At 40.1% G+C, this 26,689-nt stretch overlaps 1 protein-coding gene across 2 annotated transcripts; it reads right to left on the bottom strand.

The window, feature by feature from the left end:
* Positions 1–1,046: 1,046 nt before the first annotated feature.
* Positions 1,047–22,166, bottom strand: LOC131930897 (alpha-(1,3)-fucosyltransferase C). 2 transcript variants are annotated; one of them, XM_059287559.1, is made up of 5 exons: positions 22,047–22,166; positions 10,927–11,606; positions 10,269–10,400; positions 4,490–4,584; positions 1,047–2,319 (listed from the first exon to the last, which is right to left on the bottom strand). In XM_059287559.1, the coding sequence occupies exons 1-5, from the start codon at positions 22,067–22,069 to the stop codon at positions 1,834–1,836; spliced, it is 1,416 nt and encodes a 471-aa protein (XP_059143542.1). In that variant the 5' UTR covers positions 22,070–22,166; the 3' UTR covers positions 1,047–1,833. The 2 variants fall into 2 exon arrangements, with proteins under 2 accessions (XP_059143542.1, XP_059143543.1); XM_059287560.1 differs by lacking the exon at positions 22,047–22,166 and adding an exon at positions 15,524–15,567.
* Between the last annotated feature and the right edge of the window lie 4,523 nt (positions 22,167–26,689).

Here is a 26,689-nt window from a genome sequence, read left to right as displayed (position 1 = left end):
AACAGTATTCTCTTCACAGTAACTTTATATAGTAAATACCTCATAACCTATCACTTGTGTATTACTGCAGAATATAATACGTTGTATTAATTTAAAACAGGGAGATGTATACATTTCTATACAGTTGAAGGAATGTTAGAAGAATTTATGATAGGCAAAAATAAACATGAGAAAACGTTATATTATTGAATTATTAAAAGTTACACTAAAGAAATACTTTTTTAAAAATTTATTTGAGAAAAAAATAAGTTTAAAAACAGAAAAATTAATAGAAAAAATATAATGGATAACAGTAACATATATTGTTGTTACATGCATGTTTTGAATACATTGCACATTTAGTTAATTATCTACTTCTATTAACATTAACATAAGTAAGACATGCGCAGTTTATCGCTACCACGATACATAATATCACGACAGTAACAAAACTAAGGATTCGATTGCTTTCCCAAAGTTTACAATTCTCGTTTACCAATCAAAAAGCTTGTTTTATTTGAATTTACAATCAATTGACGAAAGAAGAATATTCCCGGAAATGCGGAGATACATTGGACGGAATATTTAAGCTTTAAACACGATTTGTTTCCCCTTTAGAGATAACTACTTAATGTTTATCAAACACATTTATATATGTTACAGATTATTACTACTTAATGTTTTTAAAACACATTTAACGGAAGTTATAGATAACTATTTAATGTTTATAAAACACATTTAACGGAAGTTATAGATAACTACTTAATGTTTATCAAACACACTTAATACAGGTTATAGATAACTACTTAATGTTTTTAAAACACATTTAATAGATGTTATAGATAACTATTTAATATTTATCAAACACATTGAACAGAAGTTATAGATAACTACTTAATGTTTATCAAACACATTTAACGGAAGTTATAGATAACTACTTAATGTTTATCAAACACATTTAATACAGGTTATAGATAACTACTTAATGTTTTTAAAACACATTTAATAGATGTTATAGATAACTATTTAATATTTATCAAACACATTGAACAGAAGTTATAGATAACTACTTAATGTTTATCAAACACATTTAACGGAAGTTACAGATAACTACTTAATGTTTATCAAACACATTTAATACAGGTTATAGATAACTACTTAATGTTTTTAAAACACATTTAACGAAGGTTATAGATAACTACTTAATGTTTTTAAAACACATTTAACGAAGGTTATAGATAACTACTTAATTTTTATCAAACACATTTAACGAAGATTATAGATAACTACTTAATGTTTATCAAACACATTTAACGAAGATTATAGATAACTACTTAATGTTTATCAAACACATTTAACGAAGATTATAGATAACTACTTAATGTTTATCAAACACATTTAACGAAGGTTATATATAACTACTTAATATTTATCAAACTAATTTAATAGAGGTTAGAGATAACTACTACTTTGATTTTGTAAATTATTTAATTGAGACAGATTATGCGACCCTATTATCAAACACTTTGGGTTTCTATGATTGTTTAAGTGGGTCTTAAAAATGTATTTGAAATTTTATGAACTATTTATGAACAAATATTTCGGTAGCCTCTGGACATTTTTTTTTTAGTTTTCATAATATTTGAACAACAAAAAAATGGGGAAAAAAAGATGCTTTGATAATGTCATCTTTCCGTAGCAAGATCAAATTTACACAGGTTGCATTTATTCCTCGAAAGAGCCTAATGTTGATGAATAAACAAAAGTTATCTACCCATCAGATTTGCTTCCCTTTACAAAAAAAAAAAAATAAAAAAATTACAAACACTAAAATTTTCTAATTACAATGTGTAATCAATCGACCTCTTTAACAGCATCAACCTCGTCTTTAGTATCACAATGACCAACACTCATCCATTCTCTGAGGTTATAAACTTTCCTTTGTATCTTCTTGGTGCTGAAGTATTCACATAGCATACAGCCTATCTGACCTGTATCATGCGACACGTACTTATCCTTCTCTTCAAGATACCTACTGTACCGCGTGAGATCCGAACCCAGGTCCTTGAGGTGGAGAGCCAAAGCCTCGGGCGTCGGAAAATCAGCCGTGTTGACGAAAGTACTCTTCGGAAAATAGGAATTGTACGGTAACTTCCCCAGCACGACGGGAATCACGTGGAGCTCTGGCTTGTAAATTTTGAAGAGTTTTTCCGTGACGTAATCGGTACAGAAAGAGTTCTCAAAGGCCAGATAGAACTTGTACATGCGCGGCAGGTCTGTCAGGCAGCGCTCACCACAGGACTCGCCGCAGGCACCGTAGATGTCCACGTCTATGTATTTCTGAAAGGTCACAATATATATATATATATATATATATATATATATATATATATATATATATATATATATATATATATATATATATATATATATATATATTTATATATATTATTGAAATTACAGAAAGGGATAAAAAGCGAAGCTAATAGACAACATTAATAATGAATGATATTCTTCTTCGATCTTAATTTAAGTTTTGGAAGGGATCCCCTCCAACACAATTAAGTGTACGTGTCGACTGGTTATCTGGTTATGCGCCATTGAGGCCATTGAATCCCATTTTAGCCTGATTTCTTTTTGGATTTGCATCCATAGACTTTGTCAACCAAGAAAAAACTACAAGGCAGCAGTTGTTTGATTTTTGAGTTGTCTCTCCTAGAAGAGTGGCTGTCCCCAGCTAATGATTCTCATTTGTCCGAGGGTTCGAACTCGAGACTTTTCGAGAGCTTTACCGACTCGACCACGCCGACCCCTTTCATATGCTTTGTTACTTTACATTTAAATAGATTATTATTTTGTTAAATAGCAAAATTTCGGTGACATTTCGGTTAAGCAACAAAGAGCTTTACCGACTCGTCCACGCTGATCCCCCTTAATGAATGATGAAGTTTGATAATGATTGGTAGTGATTAACATAGACTCGCCGTGTTCGATGATTTCAATATTGATTGATATAGACTTACATGGATCAGTGTTGATTCGTATTGATCAAGATTGACTGCGGGTGATAGTTTTTTTTTTCTTTTTTTTTTTTTTTTTTTTTTTTTTTTTTTTTTTTTTTTTTTTACACGTTTAGTTAAACTTCGGGTAACAATAGTGATCAAGGGTGTTTAACGGTGACCGAAGGTGATTAAAATTGAATATTGGTTACTCATCGTGATTGAATGCGATCAGTAGTGACCAAGAGTGATTTTTATTGATTGATGGATAATTGGGGCCGCGTGGTCGAGGTTTTAAAGCTCATGGCTGTTAAACCGAAACGGCCCGAGTTCAAAACCCCTGGCAGAAGACGCCCGATAGCTGGGGACAGCAAATCATCTAGGAGAGACAACTCCAAAATAAGACAACTGCTGCCTTGTAGTTTATTGTTGAATGGACAAAGGCAATGTAAGCAAATCCAGAAATAAAAACAGGCTAGCGTCGGAGTTTACGTCCTTAATGGCATAGTATGTTGACACGTCATGCAGAGGATGTGGAAAGGAAGATCGATGGAGATAAATAATGATTACAGGAAATCGTTGGTCATCAATAGAGATTACTTGTGATTAAGTAAGTTTCCCTTTCAAACCTGACGGTCTATGTGGCTAGTTTACTTGTTTCTGTGACCACGGAATATAAAGAGATAGTGTGGTCAGCACTATGCCCAGCAGCCTTTACTCTCCCTAACGTGAGTTAGGTACCCATCAGAGTTGGGTGGACTCAGGTACGGTCTACTGACTTGAACCCGGATTCGAACTTGAGACTTAAAGTTAGCAGTACAGCTCTCTACCACTAGACCACTCCGTCTTACTTGTGATTAGTCGTTATAAATAGTGATGTATCTTATCGTTGGTGAGAAAGTGTCATTGATGGGGATCTTTTGTGATCACGAACGATTGAAAGTGATCAAGAGTGATAGATGGTGGCAGTGTTTCTTCCAGACTATTTTCTCCGGTGGGGGTTGGGATACTTGATATTTTCGGGGGGGGGGGGGGGGAAGGAGGGGGCGGACAACATTTTCCGCGGACGGACACGTAAAAAAATATATTTTCTATTTAAATTACATTTTGTTCGGGGGGGGGGGGGGTCAGAAGAAACTCTGGTTGGTGGTCGTTGGTGTTAAGATAAGAGTGATTGATCTTAGTATTGGGGAAAATTAATTAATTGGGCATCGTATATGATCGAGAGCGATTGAAAGTGAGCACGAGTGATTGATGGTGATATTTTGTTATCACGAGCGATCGATGGTAATCAATAGTGATAGATGGTGGTTGTTGGTGACAAACGGTGATTGATCTTATAGTTGGGGAGAAAATGTAATTAATGGGGATCTGTTTTGATTACGAGCGATTAAATGTGTTCAATAGTGATAGATGGTGATTGTTGGTGATCCCGAGCGATCGATAGTTATCAAGAGTGATAGATGGTGATCGATGATAATGTAGAGTGTGAGATAGAAAAACGTAAAGACCTTCATTTCTTTGACGTACATCTCACGGTGGGAGGTGGCATCACAGTTGCTAACAAGCCAAAAGGCAGTCTTCGTCTTGTTTTTGGCTAGAGCGTCTGTTGGACGGGTTACAAGAAAACATCAATGATCCATTTACACATTTTATCAAATAAAACTTACTATCCAAAAGCCAGTCGTTGTCTTGTTTTTGGGTAGAGTGTCTGTTGTACGTGTTACAAGAAAACATCAATGATCTATTTATTTACATTTTATCAAACAAAAATAACAATCTAAAGGGCTCTTTTAGTCTTGTTTTCGGCTACAGCGTCTGTTGATCGGGTTATAAGAAAACGTCTGTGATCTATTGACATCTATCTATATACTACTAAAAGTCAAGTTTGTTTACATGTTTGAATATTTATTTGTTTGTTTGCCTGATCGAAAATTGTGATATGTTCGACTCTACCTGGAAAGCTGTAAAATGGTATGCAGGTAGAGAATAATTTTTTAATGCAGACAGACTGTTAATCACAAATTTATTTAAAGACGTTAATTAATTTATTGATTTATTCCTACGCAGAATAACCCATTTTTTTTTAAAATGTTAAAACCTTGACTAAACTTTGTGGGAATAGTGACGTCACAGGTTTTTGTTTACTCTTTAGTACAATAAAATGGCGGCGTCTTTTGAAGAAAATTGTGTTCCCATTCAAAAGTTTAACGCGTTCTAAATCTAATTTTCTGTCGGTCATAACTTTAACAATACGTCCGTTTGCTGTATTTATTACGTCCCAACACTTATATCAATTTTCAACTGTCTTTTTCATTTAGTTTTACGATAAATTTCTCTAGATCTAAAGATCAGCTATCGAAGGAAATTTATGAATCTAGCCTAGATCTAGATCTAGCCTAGATGTAGGTCACTAGATTCAATGTAAATTCTACATCTAGAATCTATTTCAGGCCTTAATTATTTTATATAAATCTTTGTTTGGCTTATTTAAGATAAAATTTAATTTGAAAGTTAGTACTACTAGACTTATTTTTAGATCTAGATCTAGAATCTATACGCGTAAATCAAGTTGCATAAGGAGACACATAGTATAGTATAAAAATTCACTTGTGACGACACGAGTAAATAGCTAAAATGGTAGCGTAGTCAGCTCTCATGCAGGAGGCACGGGTTCTAGACCAATATGTCAATGAAATTTTTTTTTTCAATTTTTTTTTTTAGATGTGAATGATAACGTTGCCTATCTGAACTTGGCAAGATACAGGGCAGGTGAAGTAGAGTTCATCTGTTTCTTTGTCCTAAGCATATGAAAGGATAGTGTGGTCAGATACATGCTCGGCTGGAATTGTTTTTTAAACGATAAAAACATGTTGTCTGAGACTTGGCAGGACACTGGGCAGGTGAAGTAGAGTTGAGTAGGTCACCTGTGACGTCAGTTTATGAAGGGATAGTCCGAAATCGGTGTTTTCGGTGTTTTTAAAAGATAAAAAACATATATTTGAATGTGGGGTCTGTTTTTTGTGACGATAAGTGACACTGCAGTAGCGTACCGAGGAGGGGGGGGGACGGTAGGGGAGGGGAGGCGGGGGGTGGGGAGGGGAGGCGGGGGGTGGGGAGGGGAGGGGAGGCGGGGGGGGGGAAGGGGGGGTGGGGAGGTGGAGGGGGGAAGGGGTGGGACATATGTTGGGGCGCCAAAATGGTTTGGAAAAATAAATTGATAGGTTGAGGGGGGTTCAAATCGAAAGTTTGAGTGGGGGGGGGGGGGGTGCACATCAAAAGTTTGAGGGGGGGGGTTCAAATCGAAAACTTTGTCCCCGGGCGCCGGGAAGGGTCGCTATGCCTCTGAGTGACAGACGTGATGTTTTTTGATGGATGACCCCCGAAACCCACAGTTATCCAACGGATGACGGGTATTCTAGTATACTACTAAAAGTCAACTTTGTTTACATGTTTGAATATTTATTTGTTTGCCTGATCGAAAATTGTGATATGTTCGACTCTATCTGGAAAGCTGTAAAATGGTATGCAGGTAGAGAATAATTTTTTAATGCAGACAGACTGTTGATCGCAAATTTATTTAAAGACGTTAATTAATTTATTGATTTATTCCTATGCAGAATAACCCATTTTTTTTTAAAATATTTGAAAAGCCACTAGACTCGGCGGGACCGTGACGTCACAGGTTTTTGTTTACTCTTTAGTACAATAAAATGGCGGCGTCTATCGAAGAAAATTGTGTTCCCATTCACAAGTTTAACGCGTTCTAAATCTAATTTTCTGTCGGTCATAACTTTAACAATACGTCCGTTTTCTGTATTTATTACGTTCCAACACTTATATCAATGTTCAACTGTCTTTTTCATTTAGTTTTACAATAAATTTCTCTAGATCTAAAGATCAGCTATCGAAGGAAATTTATGAATCTAGCCTAGATCTAGATCTAGCCTAGATGTAGGTCACTAGGTTTCTATGTAAATTCTAGATCTAGACTTAATGTAAATTCTACATCTAGAATCTATTTCAGGCCTTAATTATTTTATATAAATCTTTGTTTGGCTTATTTAAGATAAAATTTAATTTGAAAGTTAGTACTACTAGACTTATTTTTAGATCTAGATCTAGAATCTATACGCGTAAATCAAGTTGCATAAGGAGACACATAGTATAGTATAAAAATTCACTTGTGACGTCACGAGTAAATAGCTAAAATGGTAGCGTAGTCAGCTCTCATGCAGGAGGCACGGGTTCTAGACCAATATGTCAGTGAAATTTTTTTTTTCAATTTTTTTTTTTAGATGTGAATGATAACGTTGCCTATCTGAACTTGGCAAGATACAGGGCAGGTGAAGTAGAGTTCATCTGTTTCTTTGTCCTAAGCATATGAAAGGATAGTGTGGTCAGATACATGCTCGGCTGGAATTGTTTTTTAAACGATAAAAACATGTTGTCTGAGACTTGGCAGGACACTGGGCAGGTGAAGTAGAGTTGAGTAGGTCACCTGTGACGTCAGTTTATGAAGGGATAGTCCGAAATCGGTGTTTTCGGTGTTTTTAAAAGATAAAAAACATATATTTGAATGTGGGGTCTGTTTTTTGTGACGATAAGTGACACTGCAGTAGCGTACCGAGGAGGGGGGGGGGGGACGGTAGGGGAGGGGAGGCGGGGGGGGGGGAAGGGGAGGCGGGGGGTGGGGAGGTGGAGGGGGGAAGGGGGGGGGCGGGGGGGGACATATGTTGGGGCGCCAAAATGGTTTGGAAAAATAAATTGATAGGTTGAGGGGGGTTCAAATCGAAAGTTTGAGTGGGGGGGGGGGGGTGCACATCAAAAGTTTGAGGGGGGGGGGGTTCAAATAGAAAACTTTGTCCCCGGGCGCCGGGAAGGGTCGCTATGCCTCTGAGTGACAGACGTGATGTTTTTTGATGGATGACCCCCGAAACCCACAGTTATCCAACGGATGACGGGTATTCTAGTATATTTTATGAAAAAAAAACAACTAACAACCCAAAAGGCAGTCTTCGTTTTGTTTTTGGCTAGAGCGTCTCTTGAACGGGTTATAAGAAAACATCAGTGATCCATTTACATTAATTTTATCAAATAAAAGTAACAAAAATATCAACAGATCAAGCCGTGGAAATGTGTTGCTATAGATCTAGAACCTTTTGACTCAGGGACACAATCTAACCACATTATAACTTCATATGACTAGGTTACTCAAACAGTTTTTCTTCTTCTTCGTTCTTGATTTTTTTTTAAATTGATGGGGGTTCGAACTCTGGACTATTCGATTTAGCTGACATGAACTTTACCCACCCGACCTCGTCGACCCCTAAAAGAGATGAACTCTACTTCACCTGACCCATGACTGTAAGGTTCGCAAAGGTACTTTATTTAGACTTATTGAACTTGATCTGCTTCATGTTGTTTAGAATATTATATGACAGCAGCATGGGAAAAGTCCTTCACCAAAACAATAAACTAAATTAAGTGATTTTGAAACTAATGTAATTGAGACATATTTTGACACCTTATGACCTCGGCATATAAAGGGATAATGTGGTCAGCAATATGCCCAGCCGCCTTTACTTTCCTTAACGTGTGTTTTTAGTTGTAAGAAAAAATGTTGTGTGTTTTTAGTTGTAAGAAAAAATGTATGAAAATGGCGTATGTTGTAAGTTAGGTACCCATCAGAGTTGGGAGGATTCAGTGACGTTCCACTAACTCGAACCCGGATTCGAACTCAAAACTATTGGGCTAGCAGTCTAGCGCTCCACCGCTAGGCCACGCCGTCCCATACTATATACTAAGACTACTCTGTATATAAATCGTTTTAAACAGTTAGTCATATTCGTTATATACTGACTTACGCTCAGGGAACTATTAAATATACCAACTGTCACAAGCATGATCCTATTTTATTGATTGCTAAAATCGATATTAGGTTTTTTAATCTAGATCAATATATTATATTAAAATAGCATTACCAATTTAATGTGTTTTTACTAGTAAATTTAAAACTTCGGTGAACTAATCGAAAATCTGCAGCACTCTTTAATAAAGGCACGAGGAAAAACTAAACAGCTTTACTATCGATAAGTGCGAATTGAATAGGTTCGTATTGATTACCATATATTTATATGTGCAGCAGGTGGAACTTCGATTTTTTATATCTTAGTTTTTTTTTTTTTTTTTAGATCTATAGACAAGGAGAATGTGGTTTTAGAAATGTACATCCAGCTCGCTCGTTTAAATTTAGCTTTCATTACATGATGTGAGTGTACTCAGTTCTGATGAGTACCTAACACACACACTATAGGTCATTTGCTTTAAGTATTTTTATGTATGAAAGTTGAAATTTACTGACGAAACAATCAATACAGAAACAGAGTTTAAAGAAGCAGATAAACTCTACTTCAACTATCATATTGGCAGCGTACAGTCCGACTTTAAAAAAAAAAAAGCAGTATTTTATTCATAGTGGGCTTTACAACATCTATTAACAGCTGGTGACTTAATTATGGAATATATAATTTGTCTAGTAACGGGGGGGGGGGGGGGTAGGGAAGATTATAAAACAACAGATGAACGAATGACTTAAATAACCTGTAACAGCCTGTTGGGGGATGGGATTGGGTGGGGTTTGCAAAAGATCGCTCTCAGAAGAAAAAAAAACGTAATCGGAAAACTACGCAATGGAAATCTGCGCAAACAAAAAAATGCGCAAACACAATATATTTATACAAATACACTTTAATTTTTTAAAATATATTTTGTGAAAAAGTGACTTATGCTACAATATGCATGTCATCGTTCTTTGTTAATGTCTATACATACAGAAATGTGCTGGAGGGGAATAGCCAGTTTAGGGTTTTTTTTTGGTTGGGAGGGGGAGTATATGACAGATGAGTGAATCAGAGGCGTAGCGCGGGGGGGGCGGATGGTACATATGTCTCTGGGTGCCGACCTTAGTGGGCGCCAAAATGGGTTGTAATAACAAATTAAAATATCATTTTAGCTGTAGTTTTGCAATATAAATATAAAAAAAATATATATATACGGGGGGGGGGGGGGTGCAAATTGAAAGTTTTACGGGGGGGGGGGGTGCAAATTAAAAGTTTGAGGGCAGGGGGTGCAAATTGAAAATTGAAAGGTTGTTTCGAGGGGGGCGCCAAATTGAAAGTTTGTCCCCGGGAGCCGGGAAGGGTCGCTACGCCTCTGGAGTGAATGTAAGCGTACAACTTAGAAAATAAGGGTGAGGGAGTGGTCGTATAAAACGACAATATGACTTACAATAATCCGGCTTAGCCCGTGGGTCAGGTGGGGTGTACAACAGGTGCCCGTAGGGTGAGAACATGTCCGCATCGACCCTATAGGTCATGGTCAAGTTGAAGGCCGAATTCCATTCGGAGGTTTGACCTGAGTCTGAATATAGTGAAATGTAATTCATTAACTAAAAAAAAAAAACAATATTCAATTAATAAAATTTAAACGCTATTCAAATATGTCTTCAAAACACAGCAACAATCATTTAATGAAACAAAAACAATTTTTGGTTTTTTGTTTACTTTAAAAATTAGAAGCGAACTTAAGTGTTACTTTGAGACACTTTTTCTTTTGGGGGAGGAGGGGATGGAGTTGGAAAGAGGGGGGGGGAGTCATTTGAAACATCCGGGATTTGCGTGATTTAAATAAAATTCGAGGTTGTGGAGGGAGGGGGATGATGGCGTACACAGGTTAAATTATATAATTATTTTGTATATACATTAAATGATTTGATATTAGGTCCGGGTGTGTGTGTGCGTGAGTGTGTGGGAGGGAGGTGGGGTGTTGGTGGGGGGGAGGGGGGTTCTAACATTCGAGGTACTAGGCGACGGGGTGGATGTCTTAAAGATGCACTGACCTTGACACCTGTCGATGATGTCTTAAAGAAACAGTGACCTTGACTCACCTGTAACGGAATTAAACATGTGCACAGGTGACTCCCACGCCGTGGCCACGTACAGCTGATGCGGCCACCTCGGCGGCATCACCACCGTAAACGCCAGCTCCACCACATCTACCACCACCACTTCCGTCTTCTCCGTGATTAACTCCCCGTCGAAGATACAGTTCTTGTAAGGGCAGTAACTGAAGTTAAAGTGGTCACTTTCAGTCACCCAGGACGGCATACGCATAGCAGCTATTCTGATTTTCTTGGTGGCTGAACCACTTGCTCGAATCTTTGTGGGAACACGATCCTTGCACCAGACAAACGGGGTCGGCAGGCAATCGAAAGTAAAATTACCGTTAACTTTGGGAACTTCCGATGTTCTGGGAATTTCCAAAGCATTGGGTTTTTCCGATTGTGTTGGTTTTCCCGTTGAAACTGATATCGAAGTTGTGTCTGGTTTTTCCTTTGTTTGGGGGAGATAAATCACACGAGGACTGTCTTGCACACCTGTTGCCTCCGTTATGTAATGTGTGACAGGTAAAACTTTATCCAGGGGCGTGTCACGGAATCGTTGGAGGTTGAGGTACCTCCTCTTGTCAACGACGCTGAAGTTGGCCACATTCAAAACAAAACTCAAGGCGAGAACGGTACCTAGGGCTATAAGCGCACACACAAAGTATATTCTTCGAATAGGAAAGCTGAAAAAGCATGGGGGATCAATGTTTTGTATGAATTTAAAATGCAACAACATTACATACACAGACATTAATGAATATGTATACATACATACATACATACATGCATATATATCCTATATATATATCCTCTTTAGACTCAACAATCCATTGGGCAGATGAAGTAAAGTTTATATGTTTCTTGACCTCGGCATATAAAGGTACAATTTGGTCAGCACCATGCCCAGCCTCATTTACATTCCTACAGGTAAGTCAGGTAGGCCTACACTACAGAACTAGGTGGACTGAGGGATCTTACAGTGAAAGGTCATAATTAAGATCTGACCTTGGAGCTAGCGGCCAAAACGCTCATTCATTCGACCACTCTTTTTCTGTGTCTACGTATAGCTATGTGTAAAGTTCCCTTTCGGACCCGCATTATTCAAGTGAAGTAGAGTTCCCGTGTTTCTGTGACCTCGGTATATGAAAGGATAGTGTATTAGCACGATGCCAATTCGCCTTTTAAAAAATACCTAACGTGAGCCAGGTATTCATAGACTCAGTAACTCTGCGGAATCGAACAAGGGTTGGAACTCGATACTTCCTTTTTCGCTGTTCTATACTCTAGTATTTGACCATCCCATAATTGAACAAGTGTTGACTTCACCTTCCCTTCATATGCCGAAGTCAAGAAACATATGGACTCTATCTGTCCAATTGATTGCTAGGCCTAAAGAACATTCTTCTACATTTTCCATATATGGCTGTGTGTATGACAAATCGATGCGACAAGATGAATTATAAGTACATTGATTTAAACAGCTGTGTAACACCGCAAACCTTACACCACCCCGCCCTCACTGTAAAATGATTGATTTTATAATGATGTATTTAAAATATTATGAGTAAATTAAGGTATACATTACTAGATGTTTAAATAATTAAAGTAATAAAAACAATATATTTAAGGTTAAAATCGATTATTACTAGATGTTTTCCATTAACGTTGTAATATTCGGGTTAATAGACCAACTGTGTTATATTTAGTTGTTAAGGGAAGGTGTATCTCCAATGTTTAGTTGTGAGTGGATGGTGGAACATCTAAGTTTAGCTGGAGTGGATGATGGAGCATCACTGTTTAGTTGTAAGTGTATGGTGGAGCATCTATGTTTAGTTGGGAGTGGATGGTGGAGCATCTATATTTAGTTGGGAGTGGATGGTGGAGCATCTATGTTTAGTTGAGAGTGGATGGTGAAGCATCTATGTTTAGTTGAAATTGGATGGTGGAGCATCTATATTTAGCTGTGAGTGGATGCCGGAGCATCTATATTTAGCTGTGATGGAACGGTGGAGTATCAGTGTTTAGTTGGGAGTGGACAGTGGAGCATCTATATTTAGTAACGAGGGAAAGATGAAGCATCTATGTTTAGTTGGGAGTGGATGGTGGAACATCTATATTTAGCTGGAGTGGACGGCGGAGCATCTATATTTAGTTGGACTTGGATGGTGGAGCATCTATGTTATTTGGGAGTGGATGGTGTATCATCTACATTTTGCTGGAGTGGATAGTGGAGCATCTATATTGAATGGATTTATAAGTTAGAATATCTATGTACAAATTGTTAATCAGCTAACTTAAAATTGCATGTACATCAGCTTAGTTTAAGGTTTATCAATACATTGGGTGTTTTAATAAAGAAAACTGAAACGTAATTGTTTAAGCCCAAATATGGATTTTTTTTTATTCATATTTTAAATTGGATTTTCCGAACGGCAACCGCTGTGTTTAATATAAAGTTTGATCATTATTTTTCGTCGTGTATGAAAAATGTTTTAGGCGTGTATGAAACATGTTTTTGACGTGTAGGAATCATGTGATTTTGGCGTGTATAAAACGTGTTTTTGTCGTGTATGAAACATGTTTTTGTCGTGTATGAAACATGTGGTTTTGGCGTGTATGAAACATGTGTTTTTGGCGTGTATGAAACATGTGGTTTTGGCGTGTAAGAAACATGTGTTTTTGGCATGTATGAAACATGTGTTTTTGGCGTGTATGAAACATGTGTTTTTGGCGTGTATGAAACATGTGGTTTTGGCGTGTAAGAAACATGTGTTTTTGGCATGTATGAACCATGTGTTTTTTGCGCGTATGAAGCATGTGTTTTTGTCGCGTATGAAACATGTGGTTTTGGCGTGTTAGGCCTATGAAACGTGATTTTGTCGCGTATGAAACATGTAATTTGGCGTGTATGAAACATGTGTTTTTGACAGCTTTTCTTTATTACTGGCCGTAACATAAAATGAATACTTCAAAGACATAAAGTTTTCAGAAATTAGAGTTATTATTTTTAATAATTTTTTAGAATCAAAGGTATAAAATTACTTTTGGCTTTTGTCGCGGCCTCAGTAGGCCTACATCGCGGAATGTTTAAAAATGTTACAATTTTTGTATGTTACTTATACAACTAATATTTGATTTACATGTCTGAAACTATTCTTAATGATCCAACGATAACATATGGAATTATGTTAAATTACACATACATAAACAATGTATGTTTGTTAAAAATGAGAGGGTAACATACATACATAAACAATGTATGTATGTTAAAAATGAGAGAGTAACACTACTCCGCGGTTTTTCAATAATCGCGGTCGGATCTTGTCCCTATTTACCGCGATAACTGAGGGATGATTGTGTGTAAAAACACTGTGATCGCATTTCTGTACTGTCAAGAACATTCATGGGATACTTCCGTTCAGATTACATCGCGATTTTCGCTGTTGAATAAAAATATCTAGATCTAATTTAAATAAAATAAACCGGGAGTGATCTCCCCTAAACTTTCTCGAATATTTTTATATAAAATAACAGGGGATGGGAACTCGGGCTATTGACATGATTTTTAATCCATTTTAAATACTTAAAGTTTTAAAAATAGAATAAAATCTCGTAGACAAATTAATTGCACACCAAGTGAACGCGAAATAAAAAAGCGCATAATAGTGCGCAATATTATTAGTACTTTTAAAATTTACATTAGTTTTTTGAGAAATCGGAAGTAGCGTAAATTACTACTTCCGGTCAACGGAAATTACTCAAAATTTAACAGAAGGTAGAGAGTTAGATCTTTTACTTACATGTGAAATTTCATGTATCTATCTGAAATAGTACTCAAGTTATAGGCTTTTGAAAAATTCAAAGTAGAAAAAGTACCACTTCCGGTTGTGGGAAATCGCTCAAAAGTTGATACGGATCTACGATTTTGATATAATACTTATATATGAAATTTCATCAACCTAGCTGTAACGGTACTCAAGTTATCGTGTTTACACACGGACACACAGACACACAGACACACACACAGACATACGGACAAGATTGCAAAATTATGTTTTTCCGTATCAGTGAGGTGTAAAACGTCGAGATTTGTAAAAATCTCGATTTTTTTTTTTGCACGATTACAAGACTTTCTCTATACTACGTATATACGAGAAAGTAAAAAGTTAAAGCCAATACTTTACGCACATTTTCGGTAAATCCCTAAAATTTATTTTTGGATGAACTAGTTTCGCCATGTTTGTTTACATTTTACAATTGTAAAGTTTTTTTTAAATAAATTGTTGTTTATTTACAGAAAATACTCTTAAGGAAAAAAAACTACATTTTATAATAGTCATACAAAAGCCTCACAATCAATGTTCTATAACTACTACCAAAATAACATAGCACACGATTTTAAAAATAAAACGACAACAATCTTCGCGAGAATGTCAAGCTTAATGGCATTATAATTATTGTTTTGTAAAATTGTAAATAACCAAAAAATATACATATATACGTATTTGATACCGAATAGGTTTAGATCTTTTCATATCGTAAAACAATTCAGATAGATAGTACAACTATGCAGAACTGGAGTGACCAGTTGATATTTTACCATTGGAGATTCATTATCTAAGTAGGCGATAAGGTATTAAAGCGATACAACTGGAAAACAGTGTTCATACTATTTACCCACACAATAAGTGTCGCGTTCATTAGTGGTGCGTTTTAGTGGAATGCTGACTTTGAAGCTGCGCATTTCTCAATGTATGCGTAATTTTAGAGTTATAGGATTATTATTAATTACGAGAAAAATGGCCCGTTGAGGAAGGGTACAACGGGCGCTAGGCTGATAGTGCTGTCTCTTTTCTCTAAACTAAAACCAACCCACCCCCCCACACACCACCCCCACCCCAACCCCCACCCCCACACACCACCCCCCACCCCCACTCCCCACCACACACCACCCCCACCCCCACACACCACCCCCTCCACACACCGCCCCCCACCCCCCACCCCCCACCCCCACCCCCCCCTCCACCCCCCCAAAAAAAACATGTCTACCGTCCCATTCAACGAAATATAATTATATACTTTTTCCAGTGTCCGCCCCCTCCCAGAAAATTCTACCCCCGCCCCCTAAAATTTCAAGTACCCCCACCCCTCTCCGGGGAGGAAAAAGTCTGAAAGAAACACTGAAACCAACCCCCCCCCCACCCCTCCACCCCCCCCCCCCCCCCAAAAAAAAACATGTCTACCGTCCCATTCAACGAAATATAATTATATGCTTTTTCCAGTGTCCGCCCTCTCCCAGAAAATTCTACCCCCGCCCCCGAAAATTTCAAGTACCCCCACCCCTCTCCGGGGAGGAAAAAGTCTGAAAGAAACACTGAAACCAACCCACCCCCCCACACACCACCCCCCACCCCCACACACCACCCCCCCACACACCTCCACCCCCCCCCCCAAAAAAAAACATGTCTACCGTCCCATTCAACGAAATATAATTATATACTTTTTCCAGTGTCCGCCCCCTCCCAGAAAATTCTACCCCCGCCCCCGAAAATTTCAAGTACCCCCACCCCTCTCCGGGGAGGAAAAAGTCTGAAAGAAACACTGAAACCAACCCCCCCCCACCCCCACCCCCCCCCCACCCCCACACACCACCACCCCCCACACACACACCACCCCCCCCCCACCCCTCCACCCCCCCCACCCCCCCCCCCCAAAAAAAACATGTCTACCGTCCCATTGCAAGAAAACCACTTTTTAGATTAGACACATTAATTAGGCGGTAATTTTATTATAGAGTATCGATGAGGAAATTTCTTTTGAGTTGGGGAGGGGGGGGGGCTCAGACGTTCTTACGCGGGGGTGGGGCTTCGCAGCTACACGAAGAATTGTATGAAAGAAACTCTTCACGCAAACCATTAAGATTAGACAACATTTCCTTTTTATTCAATGTTTACGCGATAATCAATGACGTCATATAACTGTGAGCACTCTCTGGGTTTGAGATTATTTTCTACTCTGTGCTAAATGTGTCGACGTCATACTTCGTTTTTCGAAATACTATGCATGTTTTTAAATTCCTTGTGTTTTCTCTAGAGCGTTCTTGTCAGACAGATAGATACATAGAGAGACAGCGAAACTATTATTATAGACGAGAAAAATGGCCCGTTGAGGAAGGATACACCGGGCGCTAGGTTGATAGTGCTGTCTCTTTTCTCTAAACTAAAACCAACCCACCCCCCCACACACACACACACCACCCCCCCACCCCCACCACCCCACCCCAACCCCCCCCCCCACCCCCACCCCACCCCACCCCACCCCCCAAAAAAACATGTCTACCGTCCCATTCAACGAAATATAATTATATACTTTTTCCAGTGTCCGCCCCCTCCCCGAAAATTTTACCCCCGCCCCCGAAAATTTCAAGTACCCCCCACCGCTCTCCGGGGAGGAAAAAGTCTGAAAGAAACACTGGTGTCGCGCTTAGCCACTACCCGAAGAATTGCATTAAAGAAATTGCAAGAAAACCACTTTTTAGATTAGACACATTAATTAGGCGGTAATTTTATTATAGAGTATCGATGAAGAAATTTCTTTTGAGTTGGGGAGGGGTGGGGGGGGGGGGGGCTCAGACGTTCTTACGCGGGGGTGGGGCTTCGCAGCTAAACGAAGAATTGTATGAAAGATACTCTTCACGCAAACCATTAAGATTAGACAACATTTCCTTTTTATTCAATGTTTACGCGATAATCAATGACGTCATATAACTGTGAGCACTCTCTGGGTTTGAGATTATTTTCTACTCTGTGCTAAATGTGTCGACGTCATACTTCGTTTTTCGAAATACTATGCATGTTTTTAAATTCCTTGTGTTTTCTCTAGAGCGTTCTTGTCAGACAGATAGATACATAGAGAGACAGCGAAACTATTATTATAGACGAGAAAAATGGCCCGTTGAGGAAGGGTACAACGGGCGCTAGGCTGATAGTGCTGTCTCTTTTCTCTAAACTAAAACCAACCGGGGAGGAAAAAGTCTGAAAGAAACACTGAAACCAACCCACCCCCCACACACCACCCCCCCACCCCCACCCCCCCACCCCCACACACCACCCCCCACCCCCACACACACACCACCCCCCACCCCTCCTACCCCCCCCACCCCAAAAAAAACATGTCTACCGTCCCATTCAACGAAATATAATTATATACTTTTTTCAGTGTCCGCCCCCTCCCAGAAAATTCTACCCCGCCCCCGAAAATTGCAAGTACCCCCACCCCTCTCCAGGGAGGAAAAAGTCTGAAAGAAACACTGGTGTCGCGCTTAGCCACTACGCGAAGAATTGCATTAAAGAAATTGCGAGAAAACCACTTTTTAGATTAGACACAGCAATTAGGCGGTAATTTTATAATAGAGTATCGATGAGGAAACCACCCCACCCCACCCCCCCCCCCCCCACACACACCCCCCCCCCACCCCCTACCCCCCACCCCCCACTCCCGAAAAAAATCATGTCTACCGTCCCATTCAACAAAATATAATTATATACTTTTTCCAGTGTCCGCCCCCCTTCCCGAAAATTCTACCCCCGCCCCCGAAAATTTCAATTACCCCCACCCCTCTCCGGGGAGGCAAAAGTCTGAAAGAAACACTGGTGTCGCGCTTAGCCACTACCCGAAGAATTGCATTAAAGAAATTGCAAGAAAACCACTTTTTAGATTAGACACATTAATTAGGCGGTAATTTTATTATAGAGTATCGATGAAGAAATTTCTTTTGAGTTGGGGAGGGGGGGGCTCAGACGTTCTTACGCGTGGGGTGGGGCTTCGCCCCTACCCGAAGAATTGTATGCAAGAAACTCTTCACGCAAACCATTTAGATTAGACAACATTTCCTTTTTATTCAATGTTTACGCGATAATCAATGACGTCATATAACTGTGAGCACTCTCTGGGTTTGAGATTATTTTCAACTCTACGCTAAATGTGTCGACGTCATACTTCGTTTTTCGAATTACTATGCAGGTTTTTAATTTCCTTGTGTTTTCTCTAGAGCGTTCTTGTCAGACAGATAGATAGATAGATAGATAGATACATAGAGAGACAGCGAAACTATTATATAGAACGAGAAAAATGGCCCGTTGAGGAAGGATACACCGGGCGCTAGGCTGATAGTGCTGTCTCTTTTCTCTAAACTAAAACCACCCCAGCCGCCCCCCCCCCCACACACACCCCCACCCCCCCACACCCCCACCCACCCCACACCCCCCACACCACCCCCACACCCCCACCCCCCCCCCACACCCCCCACCCCCCAAAAAACATGTATACCGTCCCATTCAACGAAATATAATTATATACTTTTTCCAGTGTCCGCCCCCTCCCAGAAAATTCTACCCCGCCCCCGAAAATTGCAAGTACCCCCACCCCTCTCCAGGGAGGAAAAAGTCTGAAAGAAACACTGGTGTCGCGCTTAGCCACTACGCGAAGAATTGCATTAAAGAAATTGCGAGAAAACCACTTTTTAGATTAGACACAGCAATTAGGCGGTAATTTTATAATAGAGTATCGATGAGGAAACCACCCCACCCCACCCCCCCCCCCACACACACCCCCCCCCCACCCCCTACCCCCCACCCCCCACTCCCGAAAAAAATCATGTCTACCGTCCCATTCAACAAAATATAATTATATACTTTTTCCAGTGTCCGCCCCCCTTCCCGAAAATTCTACCCCCGCCCCCGAAAATTTCAATTACCCCCACCCCTCTCCGGGGAGGCAAAAGTCTGAAAGAAACACTGGTGTCGCGCTTAGCCACTACCCGAAGAATTGCATTAAAGAAATTGCAAGAAAACCACTTTTTAGATTAGACACATTAATTAGGCGGTAATTTTATTATAGAGTATCGATGAAGAAATTTCTTTTGAGTTGGGGAGGGGGGGGCTCAGACGTTCTTACGCGTGGGGTGGGGCTTCGCCCCTACCCGAAGAATTGTATGCAAGAAACTCTTCACGCAAACCATTTAGATTAGACAACATTTCCTTTTTATTCAATGTTTACGCGATAATCAATGACGTCATATAACTGTGAGCACTCTCTGGGTTTGAGATTATTTTCAACTCTACGCTAAATGTGTCGACGTCATACTTCGTTTTTCGAATTACTATGCAGGTTTTTAATTTCCTTGTGTTTTCTCTAGAGCGTTCTTGTCAGACAGATAGATAGATAGATAGATAGATACATAGAGAGACAGCGAAACTATTATATAGAACGAGAAAAATGGCCCGTTGAGGAAGGATACACCGGGCGCTAGGCTGATAGTGCTGTCTCTTTTCTCTAAACTAAAACCACCCCAGCCGCCCCCCCCCCCACACACACCCCCACCCCCCCCACACCCCCACCCACCCCACACCCCCCACACCACCCCCACACCCCCACCCCCCCCCACACCCCCCACCCCCCAAAAAACATGTATACCGTCCCATTCAACGAAATATAATTATATACTTTTTCCAGTGTCCGCCCCCTCCCCGAAAATTCTACCCCCACCCCCGAAAATTTCAAGTACCCCCACCACTCTCCGGGGAGGAAAAAGTCTAAATTAAAACCACCCCTCCCCCACTCACCCCCCTACCCCCCCCCCCCCCACCCCCCCCCCCCCCTCTAAAAAAACATGTCTACCGTCCCATTCAACGAAATATAATTATATACTTTTTCCAGTGTCCGCCCCCTCCCCGAAAATTCTACCCCCGCCCCCGAAAATTTCAAGTACCCCCCACCCCTCTCCGGGGAGGAAAAAGTCTGAAAGAAACACTGGTGTCGCGCTTAGCCACTTCGCGAAGAATTGCATTAAAGAAATTGCGAGAAAACCACTTTTTAGATTAGACACATTAATTAGGCGGTAATTTTATTATAGAGTATCGATGAGGAAATTTCTTTTGAGTTGGGGAGGGGGGGGGGGGCTCAGACGTTCTTACGCGGGGGGTGGGGCTTCGCCCCTACTCGAAGAATTCTATGCAAGAAACTCTTCACGCAAACCATTTAGATTAGACAACATTTCCTTTTTTTCAATGTTTCAATGACGTCATTACATTACTGTGTGCACTCTCTGGTTTGAGATTATGTTCTACTCTACGCTAAATGTGTCGACGTCATATTTCGTTTTTCGAATTACTGTGCAGGTTTTTAAATTCCTTGTGTTTTCTCTAGAGCGTTCTTGTCAGACAGATAGATAGATAGATAGATAGACAGATAGAGAGACAGCGAAACTATTATTATAGATTAAGATGCATTTATAAAGCAAATCATTGCAAATTCCCGTTCTGCCCAATACATGGGGCAGATGAAGTAGAGTTTATCTGTATCAGAGACCTCGGCATAGAAAGGGATAGTGTGGTCAGCACTATGCCCAGCTGGCTATACTTTCCCTATCATGAATTAGGTACCCATCAGAGCTGGGTGAACTGGGACTTTCTACTGACTTGAACCCGGATTCGAAACTAGGCCACGCGATTTTGTATTTTATCTTACTATCTCGTTTCTAAGACTGAAATAAATATCAATATTACAAAATTGAACCGCTTTAGAATTAGTCTTCTGTTTGAGAAATAAATTATTTTCATATGCTTTGTTACTTTACATTTAAATAGATTATTATTTTGTTAAATAGCAAAATTAGCTTTCTCTTAACCCAACCAATCTATGCCAGGTACTCATCCCAGCTGAGTCGGCCCTGAGACGTCATAGATTCTGTAACACCAAGAACCGAACTCAACCCTTTCAGGTACACACTAATACGCCCTACTACTCAACGACTCCATGAGACGGAGTGGTCTAGCGGTAGAGAGCTAGACTGCTAACCCGTTAGTCTCGTGTTCGAATCGGGGTTCAAGTCAGTAGACCGTCCCTGAGTCCACCCAACTCTAATGGGTACCTAACTCACGATATGGAAAGTAAAGGCGGCTGGGCATAGTGCTGACCACACTATCTCTTCATATGCCGAGGTCACAGAAATAAGTAAACTCTACTTCACTTGCCCCATAGACGGCCAGGCTTGAAAAGGAACTTCTACTCAACCAATCCACTAATAATAAACTCAAAAGGCGCTAATTACATCTTACACTTACCGAACTGCACGCAAAACTGCCATGTTTGAAACTATGTCCCACAACTCACTCTGTCACAACGAACAAATCCCATTGACCCCTCGAAGGTGAGTACACCTACACGTGAGGTGTGCGCATCATAACAAGATCATTTCATAGTAAACAACTCCAACCGTAATTTAGACCATCTGTCATTTCCCATATAACGTGCTGATGGCTCTGCTAATAAAACACGTTAAGGACGGCAAACACACATGCTGGGGACCAACAGTAATCCTTCGATCGACGTGTGGGTTTATTCAAGGTTTGGTTTACTTATAATATAAGGTAATCCCAATGCGCGGGGTGGGGGGGGGGGGGGAGTTGAGTATTCTGCTTGGCTCGTGTTACACGTGTGTGTGGTCTTTATAAGTGGATGTCACGTGTGGTATTAATGTGTGATGTCACGTGTGGTATATATATGTTGATGTCACGTGTGGTATATATATGTTGATGTCACGTGTGGTATTGATATGTGGATGTCACGTGTGGTATTGATACTTAAATGGTACGTGTTGTATTGGTATGTGGATGTCACGTGTGGTATTGATATGTGGATGTCACGTGTAGTATTGATACTTAAATGTTACGTGTGGTATTGGTATGTGGATGTCACGTGTTATATTGGTATGTGGATGTCACGTGTGGTATTGATATGTGGATGTCACGTGTAGTATTGATACTTAAATGTTACGTGTGGTATTGGTATGTGGATGTCACGTGTGGTATTGATATGAGGATGTCACGTGTGGTATTGATATGTTGATGTCGAGTGTGGTATTGATACTTAAATGTCACATGTGGTATTTATATGTGGATGTCACGTGTGGTATATATATGTTGATGTCACGTGTGATATGGATATGTGGATGTCACGTGTGGTATGGATATGTGGATGTCACGTGTGGTATTGATACTTAAATGTCACATGTGGTATTGATATGTGGATGTCACGTGTGCTATTGATATGTGGATGTCACGTGTGGTATGGATATGTGGATGTCACGTGTGCTATTGATATGTGGATGTCACGTGTGGTATGGATATGTGGATGACACGTGTGGTATGGATATGTGGATGTCACGTGTGGTATGGATATGTGGATGTCACGTGTGGTATTGATACTTAAATGTCACATGTGGTATTGATATGTGGATGTCACGTGTGCTATTGATATGTGGATGTCACGTGTGGTATGGATATGTGGATGTCACGTGTGCTATTGATATGTGGATGTCACGTGTGGTATGGATATGTGGATGTCACGTGTGCTATTGATATGTGGATGTCACGTGTGGTATGGATATGTGGATGACACGTGTGGTATGGATATGTGGATGACACGTGTGGTACTGATGTGTGATGCCACGTGTGCTATTGATATGTGGATGTCACGTGTGGTATTGATATGTGATTTCACGTGTGGTATTGACTTGTGGATGACACGTGTGGTATTGATATGTGGATGTCACGTTTGGTATTGATATGTGGATGTCACGTTTGGTATTGATATGTGGATATCACATGTGGTATTGGTACGTGGATGTCACGTGTGGTATTGATATGTGGATGTCACGTGTGGTATTGATATGTGGATGTCACGTGTGGTATTGATATGTGGATGTCAGGTGTGGTAATGGTGCTTGGATGTCAAGTGGTTGGGTTCAATGTTAAAAAATGTGGATGGGGTATACACTGACTTCAGGACAGCACACGTGAGCATAGCAGATCACGCGATTAAAAAACAAACTGTTAAGATTTGGTATGCGGATTATCAGTTTGTTACAGATTAAGATAAGTCGATACTTTGGTTAAGTTCGGGGTTAAAAAAGTTAAGATCTAGATAGGGGAGGTGGAAAAGTATGCCCACATTTAAGTAATGGGGATGGAACTGCAAGCCTTAACTTAGCGAGAGAGGTTAGGACAGTAGCTCCACGTTTAGCTAAAGAGGTTTGCACAGTAAGTTGTCATTAAGCTAGAATATATAAAACAGTAGCTCCACGTTTAGCTAAAGAGGGTTAAACAGGTAGCCCACATTTAGCTAGAACAGATCGAAAAGTAGCGCAATATTTAGCTAACGAGGATTTGCTTATAGGTCTCATATTGCTTGCATATTGATTTACCATGTCTTTTTTAATCAACATACCAGCGAGTATGTCGTAAAAGATAATTAGACCTCTGTATGATAGGCTGAAATTTAAAACGTATGTATGTATGTATTACAAGAGCTGAATTAAGTCGAAATACACCTGATGCATCTATAATTAGATTCACATCTATGCATAGTTTGGGGTAACAGATGTTCTCACGCTTTGAGTTGTGTCATGCTGGGTACTCATCATAGGCTGAGTGAGCATTGTGAGGCCGGTTGCGTCTGCTTACTGGATTGAACTATTGTTGCTATTTGTTACAATACCCAACACAACATCTGGTGTTGGGCTACATAGTTTACACGGGAAAACCTCTTATTCACAATCAACTTGCTAGCAAAATAAATCTACGCTAAAGCTAGAGTACTATACAAGTAAACAACAGGGTATAGCCAGCATTAGATCGTAGATATACTACAACTCATCTCACAAAATTATGAAATTACGTATATATATATATATATATATATATATATATATATATATATATATATATATATATAAGTTACCACTGCCGACAGCGCCAAATGTTCCACTGCCGACAGCGCCAAATGTTACCGAGTGTATTGACAACGCCAACTGTTACCGAGTCTATTTACTTGTAGTGTCAAATGTTACCGAATGTATTTACTCGTGCTATCTTTGACCAGCACACAACATCGACCACAATACAGATACTCGGAAGTACAGGTTTACATTGATCTCTTTATTACATGAATCAATAGAAATGCTCCACATAACAATGCATCAATGTTCCACAAGAATACAATGAACCAACTGACCCCCACTGTCCTCACTAGTCCTCACATATCAGAATGCACGTGTCCATCGTTCCTATCCTCACAAACCACAACACGTCCTCACATATCAGTCTTCAACTGGGTTCTGCCGTTCTCTACCAGTCGCCTTCCCATATATCCCTTGTATACGTAATACTTCCCATTCGTTGCATCAGACTATAAACTACGCAGCGGCTTTGTGTTCGTTAACAATCCACACCCTGTATCAGTTGCATCAGCCCAGTTTGGCCTTGATCGTGTCTTTAGTTGACAGACTGTATTGCGTTCTTATCGTCTCTAGTAACTACCCTAGTTACATCCACCCCCGCCTTTTTTTATGTCTTTTCAACCACAAACAACGCTTGGCAGGTGCACTCCTTCAATGTCAAACGCAACACCGTAAAAATTTTTTACTGTTCCACTCACTGTCAATGTCGTCACATTCGTATAAGATTGACAGTTATCCCTATTTCAACATATCAAATGTGTCTACATCATAATCCTCAGACACAAAGCAGTTCTAGAATTCACATCCACTCCCGCCTTTTTTCGTTTGGTGTCTTCACCAGTTCAGTTTTATAGCTTTTTAACAGTCTGTTCTCATCCCAGCGCGACCATGAAAGAATTGATGGTTGCTGACGAAAAATTTCGTATTCTTTCTGTTCCTCAAACTTCTCCGCGGACCACTTATCTGATGTTCTACTGTCTCTCTGCTTCTGGGAGGACCGGGATCCTCATTGTTGCAGTTATTCTCCACTTGTGTATCGCTGTTGTGTTGTTGATGGTGACATGGTTCCGGGATGGGTATGTGAATTTCCGTTGTAGTTTCCGGTTCCCTAATTGTCTTAGGTTTCTTTGTGTGTAAATGCTCTTCTTGACTATGCCAATACTTCTTTAATTGAGTAATATTCGCCCACCGATCCGGTTTGGTGTGATTGGTGGGTCTTATTTTAAAGGGGCCACCGGCTACTTTAGGCATCTCCACGACTTGCCATACCTCCTGTCCCCAGAAGTCGTGGATTTTGTTTCTGCCTAATGGGTGGCTACGCAGTAATACTTTGTCGTTTAGTTGGAGTGGCGGGTCTTTTTTCTGTACCCGCGGTTCTCTTCGCCGTGCTTCATGTTCTAGTCTTTCTTGTACCACCCTGTACATTTCTCTAATTCGTCTCATATGTTCATTCACATATTCCAGTGCGGTGTATGAGCCAGTCATGCTTTCCTTTTTTCCTAGGAACAAGTCAAGAGGGAGTCGAGCCTCCCGTCCGAACAGTAACATGTGTGGCGAAAAGCCGGTTGTGGCATGGGGGGTGCAGTTGTATAGGTATACCAACTCTGGGAGAAAATCAGGCCAACGTTTTTTCTGTTCAGGTTCTAGAGTACGCAGCAAATCATGCATGCTGCGGTTGAACCGCTCGCACTGTCCGTTTCCTTTAGGATTATATGTGGTTGTTCTAGATTTGTTGATCCCGTAGTGGCTGCACAGTTGGTTAATTACTTCTGACTCGAAGGCCCTTCCTTGGTCAGAGTGTAATTGTCTTGGTATGCCATATTTGATGAACTAGTGTTCTATTAAGACCTTTGCCACTGTTTTGGCCGTCTGATCTCGTGTGGGCACCGCGACAGTCCATTTGGTGAATACGTCAGTCATCACCAACACATGTTCCGTCCCATCCGATGATTGCTCCAACGACGTAAA

Source organism: Physella acuta, unplaced genomic scaffold (genome assembly GCF_028476545.2).
Source record: "Physella acuta isolate Inbredline_101_S28 unplaced genomic scaffold, ASM2847654v3 ptg001864l, whole genome shotgun sequence".
Taxonomy (NCBI): Eukaryota; Metazoa; Mollusca; class Gastropoda; family Physidae; genus Physella; species Physella acuta.
The sequence above is the reverse complement of the archived record's forward strand: the minus strand, read 5'-3'. Positions and strand labels throughout refer to the sequence as shown.

Excerpts from the sequence above, each read along its gene's own strand:
- LOC131930897 (XM_059287559.1), bottom strand. The coding sequence starts at position 22,069 with ATGGCAGTTTTGCGTGCAGTTCG. Across the intron at positions 11,607-22,046 it reads GCAGTTTTGCGTGCAGTTCG|CTTTCCTATTCGAAGAATAT; the intron begins GTAAGTGTAAGA and ends ATGCTTTTTCAG. Across the intron at positions 10,401-10,926 it reads CATGTTTAATTCCGTTACAG|ACTCAGGTCAAACCTCCGAA; the intron begins GTGAGTCAAGGT and ends CACTATATTCAG.